Here is a 22,770-nt window from a genome sequence, read left to right on the forward strand (position 1 = left end):
CCTGCTTATTGACTTAACGAAAACTCCACGTGGCTGCCTCTTAGTCACGGAGGAACACTGACTGGGCCGCTCAGGGAAGGCGCCCTTCCTTTGGGAGTGCTTTTTATTATGACGATCCCAGGACTAGCATGCACCGAAAGCCGGGGTGCTACGACATTTACGGTAAATGTACCAGGCACTGCGCTGAGTCCTTTGCCAAAGGCCCCTCTCTGCCTCCCCCAGTGGCCTGGTAAGCATGGCATCACTGGCTCCATTTTCAGAAGGTCTTGAGAAGTGAACTCATTGCCCCACGTCACACAGCCAGTTAACCCAGACAGTCCGCAGGGACTAAATGGGGTGGGTTTAAGTTCTCTTCGGTCTCATTGAAGCAAATGTTTGGTTTAACAACAAAACCCACCTTTTTGGGTTTCTTGACCATAAAAACTCAAAAAAAGCCTTCCCAGGTCACCCTGAAACTGGAGGGTCACGATTCTCACCAGGCAGGGGAGGTGGAGAGCGGTGGTCCAGGAGGCTCAGCCTTGACTGCGCCTGGGAGTCCCCTGGGAGGTGTTAACGCTCACTGGAGACTGCGATGCCACGGGACTGGCGTGTAGCCGGAGCCCTGAGGGTTTTTAAGCTCCCCGGGGATGCTGATGTGCAGCCAGGGGTCAGAGTCATTGCCCAAAGGAAGCACGTGGCCGGGGGGAGGAGCCACACCGCACACCGTGCCTGTTGGCAGCAGTAACACTGCCCGTCAGTGTCATAAACAGCTTCCTTAAAGGAACAGCGGCTTGAGCATCACCGAAACTCAACGCTTCTGCCTAGAAAAGGGGACTCTATTGTTCTTTTTTACATGGAACCAGGAATCTCAGACCACATGGCCCTCTGTTCCCACCTCCCTCTTCAGTCTGAGTTCTAGGGTTTCGGAGCTGAAGGGAGCCTGGGAGGTAAAACACCACTGAGGGGTAACGTAGAGATAAGACGCAACCGCCCCATTTCTCAGAGAATCGCAGTGGTGGTTATTCATGGATTGTGTGGGACATTTTACTAAACACCGTATATGTATTTGTGAATGTATGTGTGTAGTATGTATATATGTATGTATCTACATGTGTGTGCATATATATTAGGGAAACTAGAGCTCAGGGGGAAAACAGACAGCAGTAGTTATCATTTATTGAAGGTGTAAAAAACATTGCTAAACGGGTTATATATCAAAATACTTGTGAATATGTTTGTGTACATATAACACATATATACATATATATATATGTGTGTATAAATGTGCGTGTGCGTGTGTAAAAAATGCAACTTGAAGGCAACTATGATTAAGGCCATAGCACTTGCTCGAGGGCAGAGGTAGGATTCACATTTAGGACCCTGGTCTCCAAGCTCCGTGCCCTTTCCACCAGCCTCACCTCCACCATTAATTCACAGTGGGTGGCAGGGACGTCCGCGGGGAATTCTAGCCCTAATCCCTTCACCACAGCCACATCCTTTGGGCCAAGTTCCCCTGGTTGGTTCTGTTATGTGTTAGATTGTGTTCCCCGAAAACAGATGTTGAAGTCCTAACCCCAGTACCTGTACCTGTGACCTTCATTGAAAAGAGAGTCTGCAGATGTCACCCAGTTTCGGGGAGGTCACAGTGGGTGAGGATGGTGCCCATCTAGGAACAGGTGTCCTTGTTAGAAGAGGGAGATTTGGACACGGATGGAGACACAGGCGTAGGGAGGACACCACGTGATGACAGGCAGAAACCCGAGTGATACACCTGCAAGTCAGGGAATGCCACGCACCGCCAGGTACACCAGGAGCTGGGACGAGGCCAAAAAGGATGCTCCCCTGCAGGTCTCAGAGGGAGCTGGCCTGACTGACCGTGATCTCAGACCGCCAGCCCCCAGAGCTGTGGGACGCATTGCTGCTGACCTCAGCCCTCCCGCGTGTGGCACTGCCTTCCCGCAGCCTGGGAAGCAACTTCCCTTCCCTTTTCCTCCAGGTGGCTTGGAAGGGTGAGGGATTTAAGCTGCAGAGACCCAGACAGGAAAAGCTAAAAACAAAAGCTTATTGTAAAACACTGGGAGGTGATACCCTTTTTATACAGAAAGAAATGGCACTCTGCTAATGAGGGCAGTCTCCAAAGGCCCTCGGGGCCGCCGCGGCTGCTGGCTTCCCGAGAAGCGTGTCTCCCTTGTTTTGGGGCGCCTTTCCCCGAAACCTCAGCGTCAGAGCTGCAGGGCTCAGTGGAGACAGCTTCCGTGATACCTGTGCTAGTGAGTTCACGGACCAAGTGGGTTCAGGAGACTCACCATCCTCCCTGAAGCCTAAGAAGTGACCATGTGGTTCCCGCGACGTTACAGGCAGGCGGGGCTGGCAGGAGGTGACGCATGAGGCGAGAGGATGTCCAATTCTTACAGCGAGGTGCCCGGAGCAAGAGGGAGGTTACCATCGGGGTTCTGAGGGCATTTTTAAGGATGACGTTGTCAGACATAAAACAGCTTTAAGATGTTTCCCCTACTGAACAAAGGAACAGCCCCGATCCAATGGGCACCTTCGCCATTCTGTGTCCTTCCCCAACATGAACACGTTTAAAGCTCATAAAACTGCAGGAATGCTACGTGTGTCCACGTAAAAGCAGGCAAAGGAGGCCCAGAGAGGGTGAGTAGCTTTCCTGAGGTCACACAGCAGGGAGGGGGAGCTCTTAGGATTCCCATTCAAGCCTGATGAACCCCCAAAGCATTACCATCCCCCCTCATCAGTGCAGTGCCAGCTTCTGGGCGAAGTTCCAATGCTTAATTGTTGACAAAGATGTTCCACCAACAAGCTGATGATACAGACAGTAAACTCTATAAGCTCTGCTCCTCCAGCTTCTGTTCAGGGTCACTGGGACTCAGCCATGTTCTTTCCTAGTCCATTTACCCCAAGCCACTTCGAGAACAGACAGGTCAGGCACTGGTAAGGGAAAGAGTCTGGGATTCAAAGTCAACACCCTCCAGCTCTGCTGGGTGACCTTGGACAAGTAGCTTGCCCTCTCTGGGCCTCAGAGCTCTCATCTGAGAACTGAAAAGGAATTAATACTCCCTACCAGGCAGGGTTGTTGGAAGCAGTTCATTTAGCCATTCGATATGCAGGCTGATGCTAGGAGAGGGTTTCCTAAACTTTCTCAACTCAAGATACCCTGGGTGTCTCAGGAGTTTTTTCATTGATTTTCCTGGCCAAAAATACCTAATAATTCTATTTGTTATGTAGTTTGGTCCAAACACCTTAATAATTAGCTATATCTGGTTAACTTAGTAGTTTTTTTAGGAGGTAACACACATAAGTTGAAAGAAAAGATTATATTTTTATTTCATTCTTAAATAACTACAGTTACTACTCCAGGGATACATGTGCCTGTGGGGCTCCACCGAACTTCTCAAACCTCAGCATCGGGCTGGACTCTACCACATTCATCTCCTGTTCCATGTGGATTTGTCACAGTTCTTGCCCCTTAGCACGGCAACCACACACAACAGCCAGCTTTGCAAAGATGAGGGAACGTAGCTCTATCTCATGCTGAAACTGGGACCCTGAAAATACAGCAGTGGGTAAACAGACATGATCCATGCTTTCATGAAGCCTGGGGTCTATTGGAGAGGAGCGGAGGAAGACAAATCTATGAAGAAAATAGCAATGGATAAGCATCACCTCCTCCAGGAAGACCTCCCTGACTGCCTAGGCTAGGTCATGTTTCTCTCCTCTGAGTTCCCATGGCACCTACAGTTCAGCTATCACAGCACTTGCTGTAGCCTATGGAAATGATCTGTTCAGATATTCCGAGAGGCAAACACATAACTCACTAGCTGGGATTGTAGCCATTAACTGTCGTATCCCTCGGGCTCCATAGTATTTGTTACTGTTACCGTCGTCATTGTTACCGTTGTTAGTGATACTAATGTGGCCTTTATTGACGGTGGCGTGGTAAATGACTCCTCAGGCTCCCATCCAGAAGACATAAACCACGCTACCTAGAGTGATGATACGACAAATTCCGTGAGGCTTTTATGGGTGGCTCTCCGGAGAAACACTTAGGGATTCCCCAGGAGGCCCTGGCAGAGCCCATGTGGCCAGACTGTGACCCTAGTAAAAGCTCCCATTGATGCGCTGCCCCAGCACTGAATCTAAGGGGTTGTAGTACGGCCAGGTGAGAGCAGGTGAGGATGCCTCCCTTCATCTCCCTAAACCTGCTGGCAACATCCTCCTTTACATCGAGGTCTAAGAGTTTATCCTCTGTCATTGACTATCTCCCCAGGGCCAGGACAGTCCTTGGCACGGGGTTGGCATCCAGAAAATATTTGTGGAATACCTGAATGTTAAGTTACATGAAGGCAGGGGCCACGTCTATCCTGTTCATCATTGTACTAGTAAGAGGTGCTCAATAAATATTTGTTCTCCTCACTGATCTGTTCATTTATGAAGGGAAAGGTTGTGGGGAAATTGTTCTGCGTTACTATGGCCACCTGGTGGCGACTTTGCTACATTGCAGGTAATACACGCGTTTGCCATATAAGAATCCTCACTTCCCCTCCACCCAGAGGGGAGGGAAGCAGCCAGGAATTAGATGGGCATTTCATCCCACCTCCCATCCCCCATCCGCAGCCTGAGCCCTCCCTCTCCCAGTAGAGCCCTGGTTTCCAGGATTCCTCTGGAAACCCCTGACCTCCCACCCGCGACCGACCAGGTCAGGCGAAGTTTGTCCTCTGTGCACAGCTGTTGCTGCACTGGGTTGCAATCACCTGACCAGCCTTCTCTCTCACCCACTGGACTGACTTCTGGGCAAATGGGAACCACACTTTCCTAGTTCTCCACCCTATACCCATCTCCTGGCACAGAGGGGCAGAGGAGTGTCTGCTGGACCCTCCCTCCAAATGAGTGAATTCTGGACTCGGTTGCGGGGGGGCGCGGTTCATGAACTATAAAGTGCAGTGCGTTTGGGCTGCATTTCCCAAGGAGTGTTAAATACACCCCTGGTGATACCAACGTGGCTTGAGACGGTGCCCAGATTAACTCTCTTGTGTTATATTTTGTTAAGATGGAAACTGACATTTGAAATCTGTGATTGTAGAAATAGGGGTGAGGCTAAATTGTATTGCACAATTTCAAAGGAAAAGCAAATTAACAGAAATAAGAAGTATTAAGTAAATGATAGTACACGTGGTATGAAAAGACAACAGAAATTGTAAAGGCCACACCGATAACCAGTGTCCATTGGGTGCTCCCTCTGTGCTGCTCACCCACATGCGTGTGCTCATTTAATCCTCCCAGCACCTCTGGCATGGCCCATTTTACAGATGAGGACATTGAGGCTCTGAGAAGTCAATACCCACAGAGGTTATTTATGATGCTCCTACTATATAGGTTGGGGTCATTTATGATGCTCCTTCTGGATACCAGGCCCTGAGCTTCAAGCAAGCCTTAACAGTGAGGGAAACTGATGTACAATGATGAAATAAATACTGCTGGGGTGGAAGAAGAACTGGAAAGACTAGTGACTGAATTAGGGGTAGGAGGCATCCGGGAAGACTTCCTGGAGGTGGAGAAATGAGGAATGAGAATGGAAAGACAAAACTGATCCAGCCTGGGTGGGCAGTTAAGGTGTGAGTGGAGAAGCAGAAGGAATGTTTTATCATTTAACGTCACCATCCATCATTTATAGAGTATCTAGGTCACATGCCAACAGGATTCTACACCATCATCTTATTTTATCTTCCAAGTCCCTATGAGCTAGGTACTACTATTAGTCCCATTTTACTGATGAGGAAACAGGCTCAGAATCTGTCCATGGCCCTTGCTGGAGTTCACACAGCGAATTAGTAAGTAGCAGAGCCAAGATGTTAACCCGTATTCCACAGCCCAGTACAGTCTACTGTGCCCATGTGTAACCCATGTCCAGAGGCAGGAGACAAAAAGGTGAGTTTGAGGAATGAGAACCAGTTCAGTGCAAAGTGGGGATGTAAAGGGGAGAATGTTGCAGAGACCGGCCAAAGCCAGATCAGGCAGGCTCTGAGTAGGAGTCCCCAAGATTCGCATCCTCTCACCTGAGCTCCTTTTGGCTTGCGTTTCAGCGGAAGAGTCCCTGGCATGTGACAACCCAGGGTTGCCAGAAAACGGGTACCAAATCCTGTACAAGCGCCTCTACCTGCCAGGAGAGTCCCTCACCTTCATGTGCTATGAGGGTTTCGAGCTCATGGGCGAAGTGACCATCCGATGCATCCTGGGACAGCCATCCCACTGGAATGGGCCGCTGCCTGTTTGTAAAGGTAAGGAAACCTACTGGACACGCACGGGACGGAGGAAGCCGGAGATGTCAGGACCGGCTGGCAGGGGTTCTGAATCTTCTCCAGAAAGCTGAGCTGCTGCATTTCATCAAATCTAAGACACCACCGTTATTTCCTGCACCACCGAGAAAGGAAAAAATCACTTTCAACAGAACTATGGCACAGTGCCTTCTCCTTGCTTAGCATCGTGGTGTTGTTAATCCTCACCCAAGGATATTCTTCCCATTGATTTTTTTTTTTTTTTTTTTAGAGAGAGAGTAGAAGGGAGGGGGAAGGGAAAGCATCAGGAATTTTCACCAAATTCAGTAACCCCCGATAAATAAAACGTAACACTAACTTCAGGAGAGCATGGCATGCGCTTTTGCTCCGATTCTTTTTGGCCCCATGACATGCACGACGAATCCACTTGACATTGACCGATGCTTTCTCTTTCTCTTTCAGTTAATCAAGACAGCTTTGAACACGCGTTAGAAGGTGAGTCCCGGAATGAAAACATCCAATAAATCAAGCTCATAGCAAAAAAACACAAGGGCAGGTCCTCAACCATCCTGGTCCAGGTGCTTACAAAAAAAACTAGCCCTGGCCAGTTTGGCTCAGTGGCTAGAGCGTCGGCCTGTGGACTGAAGGGTCCCAGGTTTGATTCCGGTCAAGGGCATGTACCTGGGTTGCAGGCACATCCCCAGTAGCGGGTGTGCAGGAGGCAGCTGATGGATGTTTCTCTCTCATCGATGTTTCTAACTCTCTATCCCTCTCCCTTCCTCTCTGTAAAAAATCAATAAAAAATATTTTTAAAAAAACCAAAACAAACAATAACAAAACATCTTCCTTCACCTGCTGGAGATGATTTCAAAACAAGAGATACCGCACAGAAAAAGTCATTGAATTTACATCTCACGGTCCTAACGGTGACCTGGAAGGGATTTGACGCCAGTTGTGCTCATGAGAGTAGAAGATCTGAGAGTCCCTCTGCCTGACAAAGGCATCACCCGCTTGTAAAACTTTTCAACCACGTGGTACCTTTGGAGAAACTGAGTCCCGTGATGCCTGGCTGCCTATGCTGAGCATCCTCCTGGTTTCAGGAGGGAAGCGGCTCCAGGGGGTGGTCTGAGGTCTGTTTTTCCCTTGGTCTTCGCTTCCCCAACGTATCTGCCCCTGTACCCTCTTGTTCCCTGTCCTCCTCTTATGAGGAATTTCCAAGTAAGATTTATTAATGCGCAACCGATGCTGAAAGCGACCCAGGATTTACTTTTGTTTCATTTGGTGGCTCTCCCCTCGCAGCCCCTCTCCTAAAAAACCATTCCGCATTCTGTGTCCCCTCCATTCGGCCTTCCCAATCCGCTTGCCCGGACCATGGCGCCGGATGGTTGTTGGTTTTTAAAGCTGTGACCAGTGGAACCGCTTCCATTATTGTTTTTGGAGCCGTTTAACTTCCTGACCATAAGCGGTTCCCTCAGAATCTGGGGCTGTGGGAATCGCATGGCATTAGTCACTCTTCTGGTAACAGATGATGTTTTAATCCGAGCGGGCAGAGCCGGGGCTCAAATAGAACAGCGCGCTATTAGTCACTCCCCTGGGGAAAGAGGACATTTCGTGGCCCCGGTGCCTTTCGGGCCATCCCTTCTCTGCCTTTGCCAACCAGTGAACCATGGGAATGTCTCAGATGTGTGGGGTTGTGGAGAAATTACAGCGCAAATGTGCTGTTTTGTGCTCGTGCGTTTACTGTGGGCGTTAGGGTCACTGTTGCACGCTCCGTAGAGTGGCGGGTAATGAATTCTAGATTGATGTGCAGCTGAGCTCTGTTGGGCATGGCATGGAGAATAGCAGAGGGAACCTGGAGGCCGAGAGAATGTGCAGCCACAGCCGCTGAGAATCAAAATTGGGTCTTCATAGTTGGGGTACCATCGGGTAATACTGAGACCGGCCCCAGCTGGCCAGCGCCCTCTCCTGGGAGGGGCCCCCAGTCTGGGTACAACAAGCTCCCTCCACTCCACGGAATGCCAGTGAATCTGCCTTCCTGGTTTGCACATTTGGGATTTCTCCAAGTCTTCCCTTGAATTGGATTTTCACCAGCTTTCAACTGTACCCCGCCCTCCCCCCCAACAAAGAGAAATGGGCATGGTATGACCAGGGTTCAAGGACTGTAATTCTCGGGTGCCCCATGACCACCTCACCCAAGGGTGGGTCTGGACTCAGTTGCAAAGAACCAGCACGAACTCCTCTAGGCTCCGCCTCTTTCCCTCTTGGAGATGGTTCTCCAGAGGCTACGGCTCACTGACATTGGTTCTTCGGGTGGGTACAGGACTGGGAGGGCGGTGGGTGCGGGACTGGGAGCCAGGGACCCGGGTGGGCTGAGCGTATGCGACATGAAGGCCTCACTGGCTGTGTGTTCAGTAGCAGAAGCGGCAGCGGAGACATCACTGGAAGGAGGAACTATGGCGCTGGCTATCTTCATCCCGGTCCTCATCATCTCCTTGCTGCTGGGGGGAGCCTACATTTACATCACCAGGTAGGGAGCTCTGGAGCGAGTTGGGGGGCTGCCATCCCCTCATCCACTCGTGTCCCGAGGGGCTGGGCATTTCACCTCTCTGAACCTCAGCATCTCCACCTCTAGTTTGGGGACAGTGGCATTTGTGTGAAATGACATTTGAGTAAGGACTTGAAAGCAATGCTAAGATAAGCTCTGCAGACCTGGGATAAGAGAAACAACATGTGCAAAGGCCCTGAGGCAGGTCTTTGCCTCCTATGGATTTTCCCTGCCCTTTTGGAGCTTACAGTCTAATAGGAAGAGAGGGGACATACACAAATAATAACCCACTGTATAAACACAATGAAGGAAGGAGTGGCAACAGGGGAGGAACCACCTTTAACTAGGTGGTCTGACGCAACACAGTATTCGCAGGTGCTCAAGAAATGCTCATGGTTGTTATTGTTGCTCTTTGCCTTAAAGAGGGACTTCAGTCACTTTTCAGGTGAAAACAAATTAAGCTCCGCACCCTCTGCGGTCAGGGGAGGTGCTGAAGCTTCAGTTATCACTGACTGGGTTAGAAGTGGAGGGCAATTATGATCTCAGCTTTCACCCCACTTGGATTCTCACCCACAAGAAGCTGTTTCCACACATCCCCCTTGTCCTTCGTGGAGGTGCCGGTACTCGGAAAGTCTCACTCACTGTTCCCCTCAGGCAGCGATTTTCAACGGGTGTGCCTTAGATTGTCAAATTACAAACGTGACAACAGCCAACGCAACCATAGCCTTCCGTTGTGAAGTTGTGAAGGCCCTGCTTGAACCATAAACATATAGGTCATATAATAGAGTTGCATCTTATCGGTCACGTGGCATAATAAGGTTGTGTCTGATTGGTTAATTCTTGGTACCAGAAATCCTTATATACTAGTACAAGTATAGGTACCTGATTTTTTTTTTTAAGTCACTTTGGAACAAAAAAAGATAGGCGATTACTTTTTCTTTTCATAAATCAAAATTATGCCTATTTTTTTTATCAGAGCAGCAAAATATGTATTTGTTGGTGTGTTACAGAATTTTAATAATCCGTCTGTGTGTGCCACAAGATGAAAAAGGCTGAACATCGCTGCCCTTAGGTATAGTAAGGTCTCCCAGTCCGGGAGGAAGTAACTTCTCTCTTTTTCATTGTCCCTTCTCCAGATGTCGTTATTACTCCAATCTCCGCCTGCCCCTGATGTACTCTCACCCCTACAGCCAGATCACCGTGGAAACCGAGTTTGACAACCCCATTTATGAGACGGGGGTGAGTAGGTCTCCCCTCTCTCCCGGGCGCCTCCCTCTTTGTCTGCTCTGAGTCCCCTGACATCAAAACTGAAGGTTTCATTTGCTTTTGCTCACGATGCCACTGGCAGAAAGGTGTGGCCGGCTCCTATCTCATCCCCTATGGCCCTGATGGAGCTCACTGCTGAGAGCACCCAGCTCTCTGTGCAAGCCGAGAACACACCTGTAACACGGCTCGCTCTTGGCGGAAGGACCACAGAAAGAAGGGGCTGCACCGAATACCCATGGAGAGACGGCTGAGATGGGCACACACCTTATTAAACTCCACGCCTTAATGAATGGCAGTGTGCAACATCCTACACATTTGAGTGGCCGGCCTGGTGTTGGGTATGAGGGGCATAATCATGAGCCAATATACATGATCCAGCCATTAATGTGCATATGGTCTTGCAAAGGTGACAGCTGTCAGTAACAGCGATAATATGTGTCATGGGCTGGGCACCGGAAATGCATGATCCCCATGAGTCCTTGCAACTACTTGTGATGGATTCTGCAGTTTTCATTGTGGATTGATGAGGATAATGAGGTTCAGAAAAAGGTAAATGTGATTTGGCCACCGGAAGGCATAGTCTGGAGCCAGGATGCAAACTCTACCTGGTGCCATTACTCCTCACACTATCCCGCCTCCCTTCAGCCTCACAGGATCAAATATGCCGATGAAGGTCTTGATTGCAACAGGTCATTATTTTTAAGGACCATGAAGGAAAATTAGACAGGCTGCTACAAGAGTATACGATGGGGGACACTTAGAAGTGATGGGGAAGGCATCGTTGATACAGGGATGTAAGGCTAAGGCATGTAAGGTGAGTAGAACTTAGATGGTGGTTATAGACGATGCCAGGGAGAAGGGGGAGCCCATGCAAAGGTCCGAGGCACAGGGGAGGAACCAGAAGATGGGTCATGACTTTGCAAAACCACAACCCTTCGAATTCGCTGTGTAATGATGTACAACCACCTCCCAGTATTTGGGCATCATAGACTCAACTTGTTCCTTGTCCTTACTGATGGTCCCTCACCCACCTCTTCTTCTGACCTCTTGTGTTAGTTATTGATTGATGTGTAGCCATCTTACTGAAAACTTTAGAGTCTAAAATAACACACACGTATTGTCTCATAGATTCTGTAGGCCAGGAGTCCAGGCACAGCTTAGCTGGGTCTCTGCTTCAGGGCTCACAAGGTGTCAGTCAGGGCTGTGGTCTCATCTGAGGCTTGACTGGGGAAGGATCCCCCTCCAAGCTCACAGGGTTGTCAGCAGCATTTAGCTCCGTGCATGTGGTTGTCTGCCCACCACACTCCATATACCATGAAGCACAAGCATGATTGTATATCTGTGTTGACTCAGCAGAAACCATAGACTTCCATTAAAGCATGTGACAGTGACCTCTTCCAGGGCACAGCCCCTGACTCCTTGTATCTCCCCGCTCCTGTGCCTGGGGGGGGGGCCTGGAGAACATTACACACACACTCCGTGAATATCAGAGAAATTGAACTAGCTGCTACCCACATATTGCAGTCATTTCAGATATGACCTGGTCAGAAGAGGTCGTGTTATTTTGTATTCCATGTAGGTTGTTTCCCAAACCTTAAAAAGATCAAGCTGATGAAAAACCAGTACTTTAGAAACCAGACCTTGTTAATACTTATTAGAATAGTATATCAGTTATCTAACACTATCATCACGCTGCGTAACAAGCAATCCCAGAACTCAGCTGCTCAAAGCAACACGTTCATTTGCTCATCAGTCTGCGAGGCAACGTTTCCGGCTAGTTTCCGCGAGGTTGGTAGCCCTGGTTCGCCTGTGCTCACTCACACATCTGGGATTGGCTAGTCACTGGCTGGGGGACTGAGCTCTGCTCTCCATGTCCTTCACCTCTCGGCTGGGACTAATGGCTGCCAAGGCATGCTCTGCTCATGGTGATGGCAGAGGGGCAGGGCACACGCAGACATACACAAGCACGTTTCAGGTTCCTCTTGTGACCCATCTCCTTAGAACCCCTTGGCCAAAGCAAGTCAGGGTCAGAGCAGAAGGCATGGCAGTGTCGCCTGGCCAACATTGTGGACACGGGAGGGATGAAGAGCTAGGACCATCAATGCGTCTCTGCCGCACAAGTGTCAATAGATCAACGCTTCTCTCTCTTGCAGGAAACCAGAGAGTATGAAGTTTCCATCTAGAGAGAGCTACGCTTGAGAAGGGAACTCACAGCTATGAACTCAACTACAACCTCCTCGAGAAATTCATCCAGAGACCATGTGGCATTTGATCAAAACACCCCAGAGTGTCGGCTGTCTTTTCTTTAGACTCCTTATGGAGGACATACTGTTTTCTTCACTGTATTTATTATATTTAAAATGGAAATAGGTGTGGTTGGATGTATTGCCGCTGCGGTCAGATTCGTGTCCCAGCCTCAATCGCTTCCGAAGGCCGGCGGAAGATCTGCGAAATGGCCAACACAGCAGGAGAGGGGAAAGCAGCAGAACCAGGTCGTTTCTCCCGCCAGCAATGCCATTCTACGGCTGCGTCGAATTGCATGCGTCTTTGGGATCCGTGCCCGTGGTGTGTTTAGTACAAATCGCAGTCCCCGGGTGAGGTCGGGAAGGGTATTCTTTGTAGGATTAACTTGGGTTGGAATTTCCCGTGGATACTTCAGTAGGTCTGCTCCCAAACAAATCCTTGTGTTTCCCTCTTCCAGTTTCCCCAGCTTCTAAGTGGTCTGGCCACACCCCCTCCCTCCCGTGCCCCTTCTGAAAGCAGCAAAGGAGTTGCATAAACATTCTCTTTTACTGCCCTGGCCAGGGTCCCTGGATGCCGGCAAAATAAGAAAATGTTTTCTTTCTAGAAGAGTGGTAAATGACAAATTTCTTTTCAGAGAGGCTGAGAGACTTGAGAGTTCCCATGAAGAACTGGGCAAGGGAGAACGTGGTCGTGGGAATCGAGTTAATAAAAGGTCTTGCTTTGACACTCCGTCAGCAATGAAGGAGCAGGTCATTCAGGCTACAGGCATCACAGTCGATCACCCTGTTCAGCGAGGCCGCCCTCCAGCTGTGATCAGAGATCCGCAGCCTTGGGAGGCAGGGCCCCCTCGTCCACAGAGCTAAAAGGGTGTGTGTTGGAGAGGAGGTGCCGCGTCCTGAGGTCGGGGTGCGCGCTGCTCTTCTCCTGGGGTGCTGGAATGCCTGAGCCCTCAAAATGGGGAGACTCCAGTACCCCGTTTCTCTTAAAGGTGGAATTTCATAATATATTTGCAATCAAGTATTTTGGGGGAAGGGAGGTTTCTATGGGAAGAAACTTTTTCTATTGTCCCAACCTTGGCCCAGATGTTGAAGCGGGGGTGAATGCAAAGAAACAGAACCAGGGGGTTAAAACCACAAAGGAATCCGCATCCTACAATTTGAACCCCAATGAGAAGAATGGAGGAGTTTCAGGCCAGAAAGGAATTCATAAAGCACCTCACTCGTCGCATGAGCATCCTTAAATTTCACCAGGGTCATTGCGTCCCAACCCAGTGGGACTGGTGAGCGAATAACTATCCCGGAAGAGTCTTTCCTAAATACAGGTATAAAGAAGGGGGCAGGGGGGAGACGGTGAGGATGCCGGGAAGGAATATGGGGCTGTCAGTCCCCTCCCTAGTGACAGCCGATGGCACACAGGTTCAGGGTTTTTGGGGTGCTCTTAGGCTCCCACGCATGCTCTCTAGAATGGTTTTAAATCAGCTGGTTTTCAAACAGAAGATACTTCTGGCTGCCATGCCTTCAGGGAGTCCGGGCGTCCATGTTTTGGTGGCTTGCTTTGGAAACCTCTGGGGCAGCATAGGGTTGTGGGCTCTGTACACAGGCAATACCCTCCTCCAGCAAGGAACTTGAACCTCGCTCGGTCTCGGAGGTCTGAGGCTGGACTATTTCCTCCTGCTAGGAAAGACCTTGCTCCTACGGCATGCACGCATGGCGCTCAGCAAGAGACCATCCAAGGCCGCTTTCTGGCCGCCAGAGCCCACCCCGTCTTCTGGGAGAACCAGAGACGAAACGCTGGCACCCTTAGTGAGCGATGCCATGTTTGGAGAAAGACCAACAATGCCAATAACATAAACTTTTTTCAAGAGGCAGAACGAACCCGATCCTTTTATTTCTCATTCGATGATGACTCTAACCCTAACCCGGGGGCATCTGGCAAGAACTCTAGGAATGATTCTTCACTGTAGAACCGGCTGTGGTTCCGTGAAAACTGAACACTCGCCCTCCGTAAAGACTGACAACATGTAAAATCTTTATTCTAACCTTGACCCCCAGAACTGGCCACGCCATGGCCCAGGGATTCGTATTGGTTGTTAGAGGGACAGACGAGGTGTTGGTTTTTTGTTTCTAGGACACCAATGTCCTAGTTCTGTCTGAGCTCAGCGCCTGTGACCACATTTTAAACGTTCGTTTTAGCTTAAAGGTGGACCGCGCGCGTGAGCTGGACGCGGTGTACAGTGTGATTGCAAAGACAGGTTGGTGTCTGTTTTTTGTCCTGACTGTGTATTTGTAACATGTAAAGGTAAAGAAATCCTCCTCCTAGTGCCAAAAATGTGCCAGGCAGGCATCTCATTTCAGTTCACGCGTGTCTGTTTTTACAAGATCAATAGGAAAACCCATTGGGATTCAATATTTTCGAACAGGATGCAATCTTGAGAAACTCGAGAACAGCCGGGACCTTCCCCAAAGCCACTCTTTGTTTTTAAAACGGCGGGGAAATACGTTTACAGGGATTGCGCCCTTCCAAGAATGCACGTGATGGCGTGTCTCCCGTGCTCCTTCCTGTGAGCGGGATGTGGCCGCTGGCGCCCTGTCCCGTAAAGCGCGCACACTCTCCCCTCTTCAGCTGGGAGCTCCTCCTCCCGCTATTTGGGGAGCAGGTGGGGGCATAGAATTCTTGAGCCCACGTAAGTATTCTGGTCGCTCTCCGATGGCCATCCTTACTTAGCTCCACAGACATGCTGTAAATCGGGATCGTTTGAAGTCAGCTCCTTGGAGAGCCTACGGGACCCCAGGCTGGTAGCTCTGGAAACCGCCAGACAGCCGTGCAGAGCGCCATCCGGGCGGTTGTGTGAGCGGAAAGGACTTGGCAAAACATACGGGTCGGTTTAGACCGAGCGTGAGTCTGGGGCAAAAATGACCTTTCTTTGGGGTGAGTCCAAAGAGCATGACTTTCCTGTGCCCTCGCGAGGTCATGGTGGGTCATGGGCGCTGTCAGCACCCCCAAAGGTAGGCTTTCTCCTGGATGTTTTCATTTCCATTTTATCCCCAAACAGAACAAAGAGCAAAACCAACTTTCTAAGCTGAATAATGAAAGGACACCATTTTCCACTTTGTATATATTGATGCTAATAAAACAAATGAAAAAGAGTCAAACCTGCGGGGAGGTGGTTTTTCTGGGGAGTAGGTTGGGGGGACACCCACTGAAACTTGGAATGCCGAGGCAGGACTGCCACCTTGTGAGGACATCTGGGCAGTGTGTGGACGAGATGAGACGGGACCACTGCCATCACCAGGCGTACCACGCCCCTCCCTGCCCGGGCCGGTTCAGGCCACCCTAACGGGACCCCGTAGCCTGCGCGGCTTACGCAGCAGATGGTTATTTCTCACAGCTCTGGATGCTGGGAAGTCCAAGGTCAAGGTGACACTGGTTGGGCTCCTGACGAAAGCTCGCTTCCTGGCTCTCAGACCGTGTCCTCACATGGCAGAGAAAAACAAAACCATCTCTTCTTTCCTCTTCCTCCTCCCATTCCTTCTCCTCCTCCTCTTCCTCCTCCTCCTCCTCTTCCTCCTCCTCCTCCTCCCTTCTCATCCCTCTCTCTCCCTCTCCTTCTCCCTTCTCATCCCCCTCTCTCTCCCCCTCCTTCTGCCTTCTCATCCCCTTCTCTCCCCCTCCTTCTGCCTTCTCATCCCCCTCTCTCTCCCCCTCCTTCTGCCTTCTCATCCCCCTCTCTCTTCCCCTACTCCCTTCTCATCCCCCCCTCTCTCTTCCCCTCCTTCTGCCTTCTCATCCCCTTCTCTCCCCCTCCTTCTGCCTTCTCTTCCCTCTCTCTCTCCCCCTCCTTCTCCCAGTCAACACAGTGACAACAATAACATTAATCATAACTGGCTTTATACTTTTTTTGACCTTTTAGACACTTTATTTTAGATTTCCTAGTTATTTCCTTACATTTTCAGTGTGCGTTTGTTTGCACTAAACTAAGAAATCGCCATTCTAAAACCATGCTGTTATTACCGCTGTTTGTAATGTAGCTGCCTGGCACATCGTGGGCACGCAAACGTTTGCTGGAGGAATGAACATCAACCAACAGAACAGCCCCGGATGTGCTGTACGGTCAGTGCCAGGAGGGTGCAGGGGTCCCTTTCAGCCACCAGAGGGCAGCCTCGGCCTGGTCTATGGAGAGGCCTTTGTGATCCTGAGAAGCAGTCACACTTGGCTTCCTCACAGGGTCATCTTCATTGAATGGAGTCATCTGAGGAAATGGGTGGTTTCTGACACAGCAGAACCCTACTTGGGGAGTTAGCTCGTGTCCTCCCCTCTTGCCCGTGAAAGGGACCCCGGCCTGGTGTGTTACCACAGGGTAGGGGCGTCCCAGGGGCCCCGGGCCCTGCCTCTCCCTCTCGGTCCGCAGGATCTAAGTGAGGGTGGTAGGTGCCTGGGCTCTGCAGAGCCCCACACTCGGCTTCATGCTCTGCTGTCATTGTCCTGAGAGTCTTCACTTCTGAGCCAGGGGCCTCGTATTTTCATGCTGCCCCACAAATCAAGTGCCCGGTTGTAGCTGTGGGCGTCTCGCAGGGTCTTCTTCCCAAAGTCACGCCCTAGGAAGGAGCATCGGAGCCCAGGAGAGGGTCTACTTTGGGATGGGACCTGGTGGGGAGGAAAGCTGAACAGACTGGGACTCGGGGCTTCCCCAGGCAGGGAATCCTGGCTATCTGGACCCTCAGCCTGGGGGGTGGGGGCCGCAGGAGGAGAGAAATGGTGAAGAGGCAGAGCCAAGCGCATCCTGGCTAATAAGGTCCCTCCCTCCTCCTCTCTCTCTTGCAGTCAGCTCTTCTCCTTTTCCCCTTTTCTCCCTGCTTCCTGTCTCTTCAAGTTTCCCAGCTTTCCTTTGCACACCGCCCGTCCTCTAAGATCTTCATCTTCTCTCTCTTCATGTCCACAAATGGTGTAGTGCCTGCTCTGTGGGTCTGGCACAACCCTCTGACCCTCTCTCTCTCCTGGTCATCCTTTTTTCTGTTTCAATTCTGCTCTTTTCTTTCTTTCTCCCTCCCTTCCTTCCTCCCTTCCTTCCTCCCTCCCTCCCTTCCTTCCTTCCTTCCTTCCTTCCTTCCTTCCTTCCTTCCTTCCTTCCTTCCCTTCTTTCTCAGTTTTCCTTTCCTTTTTCTGTCCTTTGTTAACGGGGGGGGGGGGGGGGGGACCACATTCAAATCTGTAAAGAATTTTTGTGAGTTTATTTGAGCCGAACTGTCGACAATTGCGGAGGGGGCGGTTTTTCGTCCTGTTTTATGCATTGCAATCAAAGGAAGTGGGTCACGTGAACTCCATTGGTGATAGATTAGGGAGGCGGGAGAAAGCAAAGGGGAGCGACCTCTGGGATTGGATAAAACGTGAAATGATAGACACGTGCTTCCTTTACACGGGTGGGTACAGGATAGTTAGCAGTCAACAATGAACACGTTAACAATAACAGGGGATCTGTGGCCCGCCAGGGCGCCAGGGCTGTGCTCTGAAGGGTCCGGAAAAGGGACCCTTTGCTGGAGGAATGACCATCAACCAACAGGGTCCGGAAAAGGGACCCTTTGCTGGAGGAATGAACATCAACCAACAGAGCATTCCCTGCCTGGGGAAGCCCTGAGTCCCAGTTACCCTGACACCCCCAGGTATGTTATCCCAGATGCCAAAAGACATTCGGCTCAGGAACGCTTTGTCAGGGAGGATACGGGCTGGGACACGACTACCCACTACAAACTGCCTTTTAACTACAGGTTTTACGTTCAGGCCATCCTCTGTGGTTACGTTAGGTCTCCGTTTGCAAGGCCCCCAAGCAGGCCTTCCCTGAGTTAGTCAGGTTAGCATGCGGCCCCTTCTCGTCCACACTTCTCTCCTGGTCTTTGTCTCTTTCCCTGTCTGTCTCGGTGGGTTTCTGTCTCTTTTCTTATTGTCTTTCTCCCTGATTCATGGTGTCTGTTTCCTTTTCTCTGTTTTTCTCTCCTCCTCTCTGCATCTCACCCCCACTCCTCCACTCCCCCTCTAGCTCCCTCTCCCGATGGTCAGGCTGCTCACGTCGTGGGCTGCCTTAAAACCTGCCACGCACGTTCTCTGGCTCGATTTTACCTATGTCCATCTCTGTTTAAAAAAACCTTTGACCTTTGAGGTTCCAGCAAAAAGAGCATCGTACGACCTCAGGGAACAAGAACCTCATTCTTACTGCTCTGTGTTTTTGAATGATGTTCAGCCCCAGGGTGTGGAGGCTGCTGGAGGCCCCGGGGGAGCTGCCCCACACCCAGTCCTGGGCTGCTTCCCCGCCCACACGCACTGTGAACAGGGAGGGGAGTTGAGCTGATGACGCTTGGTTTTCCGGAGTCTCCACTGTACAGCAGACTGCCCGGCCGCTGCCTCCTGATCCCGCTGAGCCTTGGCCACAAATCCCTCCTTTGTCACCATTTAGCCGTGAGGTTTAAAAGAGTGACAAGAGAGGGGGAGCTGTGAAAAGACCCCGGGGAGGTGTTAAGAACATACAGCAGAGCCAGACATCCTTGGGATCAAGACAGGCCGGACACATAAGGGCTGGATAACCTTGGGCAGGGAGACAGCTGACAAGTGCTTAGCATTCCCAGGGAGAGGCTCCCCAGAGAGGATCTCATTTAACCCTCCCAGCAGTCCTATAAATGACAAACCCGTATAGATAAGGAAGTTGAGGCTCACAGAGGCTGGGTCACTCGTCCAATGTCACACAGCTAAGTGGTCACCCTTCCAACAGTCTGATTCCTGCGCCCAGTGCCTGGAGATGGTTGAGGGATGGTGGTTCCTGCGACCTCCCTCCCAAGGCCTGACCACCAACCATCATCCCGAAGGGAATTTCTTTCTTTCTTTTTTCCTTTTTTTTTTAAAATATATTTTATTGATTTTTTACAGAGAGGAAGGGAGAGAGACAGAGTCAGAAACATCGATGAGAGAGAAAGATCAGCTGCCTCCTGCACACCTCCTACTGGGGATGTGCCCACAACCAAGGTACATGCCCTTGACCGGAATCGAACCTGGGACCGACGCTCCATCCACTGAGCCAAACCAGTTAGGGCACCCGAAGGGAATTTCTTTTCTTTTCTTTTAAATATATTTTATTGATTTTTTACAGAGAGGAAGGGAGAGGGATAGAGAGTTAGAAACATCGATGAGAGAGAAACATCGATCAGCTGCCTCCTGCACACCCCCCACTGGGGACGTGCCCGCAACCAAGGTACATGCCCTTGACCGGAATCGAACCTGGGGCCCTTCAGTCCGCAGGCCAACGCTCCATCCACTGAGCCAAACCGGTTAGGGCACCCGAAGGGAATTTCTTATCCATCACAGACTCACTCTGGGAGCCGGGCAGCGGCCTCTGTTGCTGCCCCTCCCGGGCAGACCCCTGGTTGCCGAGGGAGAGGGGTACGTGAGGACGAGGCACTTTCAGCAAGTCTTGGGGGAGGTTGGGCCTGTTTCTGGAGCATCCAGAGCTCAGCCAGCAGCCTCCCAATGCACAACTCGGGGGCAGCAAAGAGAGGGGGCAAAAGGGTGTGGAGAGTTTAAACAACTCTCCCAGGAAACACGCCCAACTCTCCAGACAGACTCTTGCCCGGGAAGGGCGAGATGGCCAGCGATCTAAGACTCTTTTCTTCTCACATTTGAACAGTTTTGAACTCATGATGGATCTGACAAAGGATGTCCTTCATAATCACTTGGCAGCACTTCCTCCGGTGAACATACAAGAACAGTAAGTCCTACCTTCTAGTCCAGGGGTCCTCAAGCTTTTTAAACAGGGGGCCAGTTCACTGTCCCTCAGACCATTGGAGGGCCGGACTATAGTTTAAAAAAAAAAACTATGAACAAATTCCTATGTGCACTGCGGGCCTGGGACGAGTCGGCTGCTAAGCAGGACAGGCAGCGGCACCCGGAGGGCCGGATCAATGTCCTCGGCGGGCCGCATGTGGCCCGCGGGCCGTAGTTTGAGGATGCCTGTCTAGTCCACGAATTACGGGAGCTCGGATGCTGGCTCTCACTGGCCCAACATAGATCACGTGCCTCTCTCTGGCCTTAAAAATGCTGCGAGACGGGGTGAGGGTGGGGATTCCGGGCAGACAGAAACGGCTGCCTCTTCTACCCAGAGTCATTCGGAGTTTGGGTGAGACTGTGTAGGGGTAACAATGATCTCCTAGTAACTGCTAAGTTGGAACTTTCCACCTGAACCTATTCAGGCTTTGAGACAGAACTTCTGGTCTACAGAAAGTCCTTAAGATACAAGACCCTGTTAAAGGAATTATTCAGACAAACCCAAAGTATTGACTCTACATTGGGGTGTTGGTATGGTAAATCAGCAAGCTTAACGCCTTATTTTTTTTTAAATATATATTTTATTGATTTTTTACAGAGAGGAAGGGAGAGAGATAGAGAGTTAGAAACATCAATGAGAGAGAAACATCGATCAGCTGCCTCCTGCACACCTCCTACTGGGGATGTGCCCGCAACCAAGGTACGTGCCCTTGACCGGAATCGAACCTGGGACCTTTCAGTCCAAAGGCCGACGCTCTATCCACTGAGCCAAACCAGTTAGGGCCTTAACGCCTTATTAAGCCGAATTAATTTGGAGTCTTTTATTGTGCAAGCGGGCCCAGAGGAATATTGCTTCTCAAATTCTGGGCCCCCACATGAAGGAAGTCTTCCCTTTTTATGCTTTTCCCAGTTGTCTCCCAGATTTGGAATGAGACTTCCGGACCTTCTGAGAAAGAAGCCCTGTGTGCTGGGAAGGGGCCATGAGACCGTTTCTCAAGGCGCCAGCACTGACAACTCTGTCCGGGGTATGGTTTATGGCCTCTCTAAAATGGGAGCAGTCTTATTTTTCCCATTATTTAAGCAAGCATGCATATTTATAGAAGCCAGGAATAGCCAAGTTAAAATGGCAAACAGCAGTTTTCACACCAGATGAAGGTTACTGTGCTTCAGAGGCTACGTGGGTGTTTGCTTTTGTTTTGATTTCTTTCACCTTTTCGGTGTGTTTGAATTGGTGGGAATGAGCACATGAAAAGATATTTAATGAGATACCCCTTTGCACCCACTAGGATGGACATCATTTTAAAAACAGAGAGAGTGATAGAAACATCCATAAGGAGAGAGAATCATGGATTGGCTGCCTCCCGCAAGTCCCCCACTGGGGATCGAGCCCACAACCCGGGCCTGTGCCCTTGACCGGAATTGAACCTGGGACCTTTCAGTTCTCAGGCCGACCTCTATCCACTGAGCCAAACCGGCCAGGGCTTAAAATATATTTTAAATGGATTTTTGAAGAATCGCCCAACGGTTTCCATAGCAGTTATGCAAAGGTCCCCATCTCCCCACATCCTTGGCAAGTGGGGACCCTTGTAAAACTGCTATGGAAACCGTTGGGCGATTCTTCAAAAAGTTCAACATTGAGCCCCTACGGTTTGGCTCTGTAAATAGAGCATCAGCCTGAGGACTGGAGGGTCCCGGGTTGCCGGCTCAGCTTGCAGGAGGCAGCCGATCCATGATTCTCTCTCATCATTGAAGTTTCTATCTCTCTCTCTCCCTCTCCCTTCCTCTCTGAAATCAATAAAAATATAGTTTTTTTAAAAAAGTTAAACATGGAACTATCAAATAATGCGACCACTTTACTCTCAGGCACGTACCCCAATGAAATAAAAACGTGGGGCGCAAACAAAAACCTGTATGTGAATGTATGTGGACGCTAGTTGGTTGGGCAACCTCCCACGCCCTGGGGTTGCCGGCTCCATTCCCCGTCAGGACACACGCCCAGGTAGTGGGCTCGGTCCCCTGTGGGGGTCGGGCGTAAGGGGGTGGGCTGATCAATCTTTCTCTCTTTCTCTTTCCCTCTCCTTTCCTCTCTCTCTAAAAATCCATTTAAAATACATTTTAAGCCCTGGCCGGTTTGGCTCAGTGGATAGAGCGTCGGCCTGAGAACTGAAAGGTCCCAGGTTCGATTCCGGTCAAGGGCACATGCCCGGGTTGTGGGCTCGATCCCCAGTAGGGGGACTTGCGGGAGGCAGCCAATCCATGATTCTCTCTCATTGTGGGTGTTTCTATCTCTCTCTCCCTCTTCCTTCCTCTCTGAAATCAATAAAAATATATTTTAAAAATAAAATATATTTTTAAAAAATACAAAATGGCTAATTCTACATTATGTGAATTTCACCTCGATAAAAAAAAAAAATTGGTGGGAAAATAAAATAAAAGTAAATGTACAAAAAGCCCTCCTAGGAACTAGCCACAGGTACGCCGGGAAACGAGGCCGGGAAAGAGAGGCGGTCAATAAAAAACGCAGAAAGCACGTTAGACATTTGCATAATGGGGCTCCATCCCACGGGGAGCCCTGGGAACCGGTGTAGACGCACTTATTCTCCCCATTTGAAGTGAGAACACAGAGAATTCTCTCCCGGC

At 50.3% G+C, this 22,770-nt stretch overlaps 1 protein-coding gene across 3 annotated transcripts in view; it reads left to right on the forward strand.

The window, feature by feature from the left end:
* SEZ6L (seizure related 6 homolog like) overlaps positions 1–15,476 on the forward strand; it is a 140,716-nt gene extending 125,240 nt beyond the window's left edge. The window contains exons 13-17 of one of the 3 annotated variants that reach the window (XM_080649593.1): positions 6,081–6,275; positions 6,735–6,767; positions 8,685–8,799; positions 9,954–10,056; positions 12,237–15,476. In XM_080649593.1, the coding sequence (XP_080505719.1) occupies positions 6,081–6,275; positions 6,735–6,767; positions 8,685–8,799; positions 9,954–10,056; positions 12,237–12,266 (476 nt within the window). In that variant the 3' untranslated portion in view covers positions 12,267–15,476. The remainder of the gene's footprint in view (positions 1–6,080; positions 6,276–6,734; positions 6,768–8,684; positions 8,800–9,953; positions 10,057–12,236) is intronic. The other 2 variants (XM_080649591.1, XM_080649592.1) reach the window with 2 other exon arrangements.
* The last annotated feature ends 7,294 nt before the right edge of the window (positions 15,477–22,770 follow it).

The sequence above is a fragment of the Plecotus auritus genome, assembly GCF_963455305.1.
Source record: "Plecotus auritus genome assembly, chromosome: 13".
NCBI lineage: Eukaryota > Metazoa > Chordata > Mammalia > Chiroptera > Vespertilionidae > Plecotus > Plecotus auritus.